Here is a 9534-nt window from a genome sequence, read left to right as displayed (position 1 = left end):
GGGTCCTGACTTGGTGTACAGGGAGAATACTGTAAAAACGGCCCATGTTCTGAATTCTGTCGCTGTACATTTTAAAAGTGCTGAACAAATAGTTATATTGACTACGTCCGTCTTAGCTTGCTCATTAATGTCTTAATCAAAATTACGGCTAGCCCCTGATCCGCTCACCGTTCCCTTATGCCATAGTTTGTACATCTCAATTGTCAGTAGAAACCACATTTGTTTTAACAAGTCAGCCATATCAGCTATGTTTTTTATAAAGGCAGTAAATGAGGCTGAATGAACTGTTTGGCTGCCAGACAAGGCTCCGCTGATAGCCAGGTGTAGCGGTGGAAAGGATCCCCTGCATGGTGCTGAAAAGAAACGGTGCCACAACAGTTTGTGAGCACCGTTTTTCACAGTTATAGTGCAGTTCATGTATTGCTTAGTGTTGTGTAGTGGCTTTGCTGGCATGCATAACAACAAAAAAAATGAGTTTGCCTCACCAATATTTACATGCTAAAATCACCAGTGCCCCTGGTGATTAAACTGTTTTTATGTGTCAGACCCATAACAGGCTTAATGCAGTGATTTAAATAAAATCATATTCTTTATTTTACAAATTTGCACAATAGTGGAATAGTGTTGAACAAATACAAATTAACATACTTACTCATGTGGATACACTCATACACACACACAAGACTGAGAGAAGGTGAAACTCATTACTGGAGACTTGTAGGCGTCGAGGTTCATGAGTGATGACAAAATTCCAATTTATGACACTGTTTGGATGGCTGACCATCTGTGGGCTATCAAAGGGGTCGAACACACCTTATCTGAGGCTTTCTCCAGGGAGGGACGTTCCTCCAGAACCCTGGGAGTGTGGACACCATTGGAGGTGTGAAGATGGATGAAATGAATGTTACTGTGTGAATTAAACTGTCATGTTACAAATGTTTATGTTTTATTGTACTCTAAGTGTTATGGATTTATTGTTACAGGGAAACTGTGATTTTGTTAGCCGGACGACGGATAGTTCAAAGAGGAGTGACAAGGAATGGTGACCCTCCTCAGTTGATGGGGATTTCTTCACCCCCCCCCACACACACACACACTCCTCATACAACATACACACATGAACACAAACAGACACAGAATACTCACAACGCATAACATCGCCTTCCTTACTTCGATGGGCAATCAGATCACATAGTCCAGTTAAACCATTTCACATTCACAATGCTCAAATGGAGTGTGAACTGAAATATACACAGAGGAGGGTGCTGCTCAATGGTGGGTGACTCCATTCTGTCACAACATGAACTACACCCCCATTTCTTGAGTCTAATGGAATAATCCTCAGATGTGACCAGTCTAGTGACCGATGGGAGAAACCATTGGCTAATGTTTAGTCAACAGGGGTTGGCATTTTCTGATTTCAGTAAAGAGGTGTATCTTGACAAATAATCATGAACAATGTTCATGATATCAACATTAATCAGCAAAAACAGTATTTGATTGTCTATGCAATTGCTTGTGACGGGAGATCCCTGTGTTCGGGTAAAAAAATAATTTTCACTGTTTTAATTTATTGAGGGTAGTGAAACTTACGAGTGAAAGAGGGATAGTAGTGAGACAATTTGGGAGGAGTGAGAGAAAGAGAGGTAGAGACCGGCAAAGAGAAAGAGAATGTAAACAGCAAACAAGTGAAATAACACAGACTTTTCTCCCTCAAATCTCCCTGTTCCTTCTGAGCAACTTTCCTCCCAGATCTCGCTTTGCCTTGGACTACAGCTTCAATAGTGCACCTCTGTTACTTCCTGTGAAGCTCTCAGGTGATTGGTGGGTTCTAGACCTCCACCTGGCCCTGGGTGAGGTGGGTTCTGAGCTGCTGGGCCGCATTGGTAATCTTCCTCTGGTGTCCCAACAGGTTCACCCCCAGGTTCTGCACATCCCTGAGGGAAGGAGAGAATGAGAGAGAGAGAGTTCAGAAAAGTATCCATTGCTTCTAAAGGCACGATTTGCATCATATGAAAATAACTTTATTGATATTGAAATGGAAGCCCAGGACTCACTCCATGGTTAGCCTGCTGACTCGGTCCAGTGTGTCCAGATGTGCCCTCTCAAACTGGTCCTTATACCTGTCCATCCTCAATGCTGTCAGCCACTCACTGACCGTCGCCACCGACGACAGGTCTGTGGGGGTGGGGCTCAGCAGTGGCTGGGTGGAGCTTGAGTTGGAGAGGGAAAGATCGAGATCGAAAATTATTGGCCTAACATAGCAATGATTCAATACATTTACATGATAACGTAATACATGCTCTCCTAAGATCACTGTTTGGGAATGTGATCTGTTACGTCTGCTGTGTAAAATATGGAAGAAAAGGCAGATGGGAAGTGTAGTCTCACCGGGGTTGCTCTGCCTTGAGGGAGGCAGGGTGTCGTATGAGCCTGTCCAGGGAGGAGAGGAGGGAGTCGAAGCCTAGCCGGTCGCCCCTCTCAGCCTGCCAACACTGCAGCATCAGGGAGTGGAGCGCTGGAGGACAGTTATGGGGGGCTGGGAGACGGTACTGGTCTGCCACCGCCTTCATTACCTGTATTATAGGGAGGGAAGAGAGAGGAGGTAGGGGAGAAAGAAGAGGGACAGGGGCAGGGAGAGAGAGAGAGAGAGAGAGAGAGAGAGAGAGAGAGAGAGAGAGAGAGAGAGAGAGAGAGAGAGAGAGAGAGAGAGAGAGAGAGAGGCAAAGTGAGTGAGAGAGAAGCAAAGGGAGAGAGAGAGAGAGAGAGAGAGAGAGAGAGAGAGAGAGAGAGAGAGAGAGAGGAGAGAGAGAGAGAGAAGGAAGGAGGAAGGGTATTAGTAACCATCTGGATGTTAACAAGCTGCCCTATATAGAGAGGTCCCATCAGTACAGAGGGACTTAGAGATGATTAACCATTCTGTTCAGCTGTCAGTGTGTTTAGTCTCTGTTTGGCTCTCGCTTAACCCTCCCACAACTCACTTCCTGATTGCTCATGTCCCAGTATGGCCGCTCGCCATATGACATCACTTCCCACATGAGCACTCCGAAGCTCCAGACATCACTAGCTGAGCTGAACTTGCGATGCTGGAAGGCCTCCGGGGCTGTCCACCTTACAGGAATCTTACTGCCCTGAGAGGAGAGAGAGGGATGAGTGGTTGAGGACTGTGAATGTTGTGATCTTCTATTAACATAAGTAGTCTTTTAGAGTGGAAATACAAGACTAATAATCATTAAACAAACAAAGAAGCATATCAACAGGAAAACTCAATTTCCCAGCAGCATGTACCAGTGAGGCAGTGTAGGTGGGCATGTTATGGTCCAGACCCCTCATGAGGCGCGACAGCCCAAAGTCAGACACCTTACACACCAGGTTAGAGTTGACCAGCACGTTCCTGGCAGCCAGGTCCCGGTGGACAAAGTTCCTCTCAGAGAGGTACCTCATCCCAGCCCCAACACCCCTCACCATCCCTACAAGCTGGAGAACACTGAACTGGTCCTCATTCTCCTGGGGAGTGAGAGAGATGGAGAGAGATACATTATATTAAATTAACTGACCATAATCTACTGTTTTCTCAGTCTCACCCTGAGGAGTTAGTTACTGTGTAGATGGGAGTTGTAGTTCTTAGTCTAACATGGTGTAGATGGGAGTTGTAGTTCTTGGTCTAGCATGGTGTAGATGAGAGTTGTAGTTCTTTGTCTAACATGGTGTAGCTGTTGTAGCTCTCACCCTGAGGAAGGCATCCAGTGGTCCATTCTCCATGAACTCAGTGATGATCCTCTCTGGTGGGCTGTGGGTGACCACCCCCTCCAGCTTCAGCACGTTGGGGTGGTCAAACTGTCCCAGCACCCCCGCCTCGGTCATAAACACTGCCTTCTCTCTGTCTGTCACGCCCCAGCGCAGCGTCTTCACCGCCACCAGCACCTCCCTACGACCCAGGGGCCGGTAGCGCCCCCGAGACACCTCCCCAAACTGGGCTGGAGGGGGTGGGCGAAAGGGTGGGCGAGAGAGAGAGATATTATGAGTTGAGTTTGGACCCAGCTTGACTCCTGGCCCAACATATGAGCTATGAAAACACATTTTGTTTTTACAGAACTCTCCCTACAAGCATGAATCAAACCAGGACCCCTACCTGCACCAATCACCTCTTCTATCTTGAGGTGAGAGGGGTCGATCTCACGGGCAAATTCCTTGACCGCCTCACTGGGGTCCTCATAGGTGGAAGGGTCTACGTAGTACTTCACCCCCCCTGACAGAAGGAACACACAGAACAGGGATGGCTGTAGTGAACCAGTACAATTACAAAATAGGGCCTTTGGAGTGTGTTGATGAACAGTATTTGGCCCTAGACTTGGACATGTCTGGGTCAAGCCATGCTGCATGACATGCTGCGCGTTGGCAGAACACTGAGCCCAGAGGGATAATGACACCCTCATTAAATAAAAATAAAATGTATTTCGCCCTCTCCTCATCTTTTTCTCTCCTTATCCCTCTCATTGTCATGTCTTTTTCCCTCTGTCTCTCTACACATGTCTCATGCGGTCCCTATCTTCTTCTCTTTCTTTCCCTCTCCCTCTTTCTCCCACAAGCCCTTGGGGTTATGATGGTAATGGGCATTAGACACGTTCCTCTGCACCAACATGTCAACAACACCATAGAAGTAGCATATACTGTATGTGCAGCTGAGAATATGACAGACAGAATGGTAATAATAGCCATCATACACCCTGACTCACCTTTGTGGCTGATGTACCTCTGGAGTCTGTCACTGTAGGGGCTCTCCCTCCTCTTACTGAGTAAAGACAACAAACCAGTGTTTCAGAACATTGCACTGTGTGTGTGTGTGTGTGTGTGTGTGTGTGTGTGTGTGTGTGTGTGTGTGTGTGTGTGTGTGTGTGTGTGTGTGTGTGTGTGTGTGTGTGTGTGTGTGTGTGTGTGTGTGTGTGTGTGTGTGTGTGTGTGTGTGAGAGTTTTTGGCTACCTGTGTCAATGTGCATGATCATGTATGTGTGGATAGGAGTTAAGGACACACTCACCTGCGGAACACAAAAACGACGACTATCGCCACAACGACCAGGAGGAAGGCTGCCCCGCCCATCACAGAACCAACCAATAGAGGGAGCCGATTCTGGATCTGCTTAGAACTCTCCTCTGAGAAAGAAAAAGTGAAAAGCAGAGAGTGATTTAGAGGGTGTGTTTGACTGTGTGTATGTGAGTGTGTGTGTGGTGCGTGCATCCGTGTGTGTGAGTTACCCAGGGCCAATGTAGTGAAGTAGACAGTATGACTGTAGGGGCCATAGCCCCTCTCGTTGCGGGCCCTGATCTGGAAGGCATAGATGGAGCCAGGAGCAAGAGAGTTGACGGTCACTGTGTTGGTCTCACTGAACACACTCACTGCACTGTCCTCATCTGAACCCTGGGAGAGAGAGGGGGGGGGGGGTGGCTCAGTCTCTGGGTGTATGTACTTGTGTATGTACTTGTGTCTACATACATGTGTGTGTAGCCTGTACCTTGTCATAGTATCTGAGCTGGTACTCCAGTATGTCTCCATTGGGTCTGTCAGGCTGTGGCCAGGACAGGGTGATGGAGTCTGGGGCTCGACTCAACTGGTGCAGGCTAGGGACCAGAGAGGGTACTGGGAGAGAGAGAGATGGTGAGAGAGATATATAAGTTTTGTAAAGAAGAGGGAGGAAGAAAGACAAACAGGAGGAAAACATAAGCTGGTCTTGCCAGATCATGTAATGTCTGTACTGACCAGATGGGGGCAGCATGACACAGACTAGTGAATGAGCCAGCTCTGTAGAGTGCTGTATGGCATTTACATCATTTACATTTAAGTCATTTAGCAGACGCTCTTATCCAGAGCGACTTACAAATTGGTGCATTCACCTTATGACATACAGTGGAACAGTCACTTTACAATAGTGCATCTAAATCTTAAAGGGGGGGGGGGTGAGAGGGATTACTTATCCTATCCTAGGTATTCCTTAAAGAGGTGGGGTTTCAGGTGTCTCCGGAAGGTGGTGATTGACTCCGCTGTCCTGGCGTCGTGAGGGAGTTTGTTCCACCATTGGGGGGCCAGAGCAGCGAACAGTTTTGACTGGGCTGAGCGGGAGCTGTACTTCCTCAGTGGTAGGGAGGCGAGCAGGCCAGAGGTGGATGAACGCAGTGCCCTTGTTTGGGTGTAGGGCCTGATCAGAGCCTGGAGGTACTGAGGTGCCGTTCCCCTCACAGCTCCGTAGGCAAGCACCATGGTCTTGTAGCGGATGCGAGCTTCAACTGGAAGCCAGTGGAGAGAACGGAGGAGCGGGGTGACGTGAGAGAACTTGGGAAGGTTGAACACCAGACGGGCTGCGGCGTTCTGGATGAGTTGAAGGGGTTTAATGGCACAGGCAGGGAGCCCAGCCAACAGCGAGTTGCAGTAATCCAGACGGGAGATGACAAGTGCCTGGATTAGGACCTGCGCCGCTTCCTGTGTGAGGCAGGGTCGTACTCTGCGGATGTTGTAGAGCATGAACCTACAGGAACGGGCCACCGCCTTGATGTTGGTTGAGAACGACAGGGTGTTGTCCAGGATCACGCCAAGGTTCTTGGCGCTCTGGGAGGAGGACACAATGGAGTTGTCAACTGTGATGGCGAGATCATGGAACGGGCAGTCCTTCCCGGGAGGAAGAGCAGCTCCGTCTTGCCGAGGTTCAGCTTGAGGTGGTGATCCGTCATCCACACTGATATGTCTGCCAGACATGCAGAGATGCGATTCGCCACCTGGTCATCAGAAGGGGGAAAGGAGAAGATTAATTGTGTGTCGTCTGCATAGCAATGATAGGAGAGACCATGTGAGGTTATGACAGAGCCAAGTGACTTGGTGTATAGCGAGAATAGGAGAGGGCCAAGAACAGAGCCCTGGGGACACCAGTGGTGAGAGCGCGTGGTGAGGAGACAGATTCTCGCCACGCCACCTGGTAGGAGCGACCTGTCAGGTAGGACGCAATCCAAGCGTGGGCCGCGCCGGAGATGCCCAACTCAGAGAGGGTGGAGAGGAGGATCTGATGGTTCACAGTATCGAAGGCAGCCGATAGATCTAGAAGGATGAGAGCAGAGGAGAGAGAGTTAGCTTTAGCAGTGCGGAGCGCCTCCGTGATACAGAGGAGAGCAGTCTCAGTTGAATGACTAGTCTTGAAACCTGACTGATTTGGATCAAGAAGGTCATTCAGAGAGAGATAGCGGGAGAGCTGGCCAAGGACGGCACGTTCAAGAGTTTTGGAGAGAAAAGAAAGAAGGGATACTGGTCTGTAATTGTTGACATCGGAGGGATCGAGTGTAGGTTTTTTCAGAAGGGGTGCAACTCTCGCTCTCTTGAAGACGGAAGGGACGTAGCCAGCGGTCAGGGATGAGTTGATGAGCGAGGTGAGGTAAGGGAGAAGGTCTCCGGAAATGGTCTGGAGAAGAGAGGAGGGGATAGGGTCAAGCGGGCAGGTTGTTGGGCGGCCGGCCGTCACAAGACGCGAGATTTCATCTGGAGAGAGAGGGAGAAAGAGGTCAGAGCACAGGGTAGGGCAGTGTGAGCAGAACCAGCGGTGTCGTTTGACTTAGCAAACGAGGATCGGATGTCGTCGACCTTCTTTTCAAAATGGTTGACGAAGTCATCTGCAGAGAGGGAGGAGGGGGGGGAGGATTCAGGAGGGAGGAGAAGGTGGCAAAGAGCTTCCTAGGGTTAGAGGCAGATGCTTGGAATTTAGCGTGGTAGAAAGTGGCTTTAGCAGCAGAGACAGAGGAGGAAAATGTAGAGAGGAGGGAGTGAAAGGATGCCAGGTCCGCAGGGAGGCGAGTTTTCCTCCATTTCCGCTCGGCTGCCCGGAGCCCTGTTCTGTGAGCTCGCAATGAGTCATCGAGCCACGGAGCGGGAGGGGAGGACCGAGCCGGCCTGGAGGATAGGGGACATAGAGAGTCAAAGGATGCAGAGAGGGAGGAGAGGAGGGTTGAGGAGGCAGAATCAGGAGATAGGTTGGAGAAGGTTTGAGCAGAGGGAAGAGATGATAGGATGGAAGAGGAGAGAGTAGCGGGGGAGAGAGAGCGAAGGTTGGGACGGCGCGATACCATCCGAGTAGGGGCAGTGTGGGAGGTGTTGGATGAGAGCGAGAGGGAAAAGGATACAAGGTAGTGGTCGGAGACTTGGAGGGGAGTTGCAATGAGGTTAGTGGAAGAACAGCATCTAGTAAAGATGAGGTCGAGCGTATTGCCTGCCTTGTGAGTAGGGGGGGAAGGTGAGAGGGTGAGGTCAAAAGAAGAGAGGAGTGGAAAGAAGGAGGCAGAGAGGAATGAGTCAAAGGTAGACGTGGGGAGGTTAAAGTCGCCCAGAACTGTGAGAGGTGAGCTGTCCTCAGGAAAGGAGCTTATCAAGGCATCAAGCTCATTGATGAACTCTCCGAGGGAACCTGGAGGGCGATAAATGATAAGGATGTTAAGCTTGAAAGGGCTGGTAACTGTGACAGCATGGAATTCAAAGGAGGCGATAGACAGATGGGTAAGGGGAGAAAGAGAGAATGACCACTTGGGAGAGATGAGGATCCCGGTGCCACCACCCCGCTGACCAGAAGCTCTCGGGGTGTGCGAGATCACGTGGGCGGACGAAGAGAGAGCAGTAGGAGTAGCAGTGTTGTCTGTGGTGATCCATGTTTCCGTCAGTGCCAAGAAGTCGAGGGACTGGAGGGAGGCATAGGCTGAGATGAACTCTGCCTTGTTGACCGCAGATCGGCAGTTCCAGAGGCTACCGGAGACCTGGAACTCCACGTGGGTCGTGCGCGCTGGGACCACCAGATTAGGGTGGCCGCGGCCACGCGGTGTGGAGCGTTTGTATGGTCTGTGCAGAGAGGAGAGAACAGGGATAGACAGACACATAGTTGACAGGCTACGCTAATGCAAAGGAGATTGGAATGACAAGTTGACTACACGTCTCGAATGTTCAGAAAGTTAAGCTTAAGTAGCAAGAATCTTATTGACTAAAATGATTAAAATGATACAGTACTGCTGAAGTAGGCTAGCTGGCAGTGGGTGCGTTGTTGACACTACACTAATCAAGTCGTTCCGTTGAGTGTAATAGTTTCTGCAGTGCTGCTATTCGGGGGCTAGCTGGCCAAAGACTTGTATAACTAACCCAAGACAGACCAAGCCTGTCGTTTCCAATGGAGCAAATTGGTCATTGTAGGCAGAAATCCTATTGAAGCGTTCTAGCATTTATTTGCATATTTACGTTAGGGAACGCCTACTCTGAAGTGCCTGTCTGTAATATCTAAATTAGCCCTTGCACTCTTAATCAACGCAATTTTTTAGAAACGTTGGCAAAGGGTTGAGTCTACAAAACGCACTCCACTGTTACATATTATTGTTTTGGAAACGGAAAACTGTATGGAGATCAAATGTTTAATCGATGAGAAAATGAGCAGATTCTCAGCCACTGACCTTACTCAGATCACCATATTTGGTAGAGTTGCAAACGCCAACCAGATGCTTCCCATTTATACATTGAAATATCTG

The 9534-nt window shown here is 49.3% G+C and overlaps 1 protein-coding gene across 1 annotated transcript in view; it reads right to left on the bottom strand.

Moving 5' to 3' along the window:
- Window positions 1-570: 570 nt before the first annotated feature.
- The window catches only part of LOC124005979 (ephrin type-B receptor 5-like), an 88149-nt gene continuing 79185 nt past the window's right edge, over window positions 571-9534 (bottom strand). Inside the window, exons 9-19 of the mRNA XM_046315627.1 lie at window positions 5511-5635; window positions 5254-5416; window positions 5037-5151; window positions 4737-4792; window positions 4133-4249; window positions 3730-3977; window positions 3289-3507; window positions 2982-3131; window positions 2392-2576; window positions 2058-2213; window positions 571-1937 (exon numbers count right to left, since the gene is read on the bottom strand). Of these exons, the coding sequence (XP_046171583.1) occupies window positions 1832-1937; window positions 2058-2213; window positions 2392-2576; window positions 2982-3131; window positions 3289-3507; window positions 3730-3977; window positions 4133-4249; window positions 4737-4792; window positions 5037-5151; window positions 5254-5416; window positions 5511-5635 (1640 nt within the window). The 3' untranslated portion in view covers window positions 571-1831. The remainder of the gene's footprint in view (window positions 1938-2057; window positions 2214-2391; window positions 2577-2981; window positions 3132-3288; window positions 3508-3729; window positions 3978-4132; window positions 4250-4736; window positions 4793-5036; window positions 5152-5253; window positions 5417-5510; window positions 5636-9534) is intronic.

The sequence above is a fragment of the Oncorhynchus gorbuscha genome, linkage group LG19, assembly GCF_021184085.1.
Source record: "Oncorhynchus gorbuscha isolate QuinsamMale2020 ecotype Even-year linkage group LG19, OgorEven_v1.0, whole genome shotgun sequence".
NCBI lineage: Eukaryota > Metazoa > Chordata > Actinopteri > Salmoniformes > Salmonidae > Oncorhynchus > Oncorhynchus gorbuscha.
Note: the sequence above shows the minus strand (reverse complement) of the source record. Positions and strands in the feature narration are given on the sequence as shown.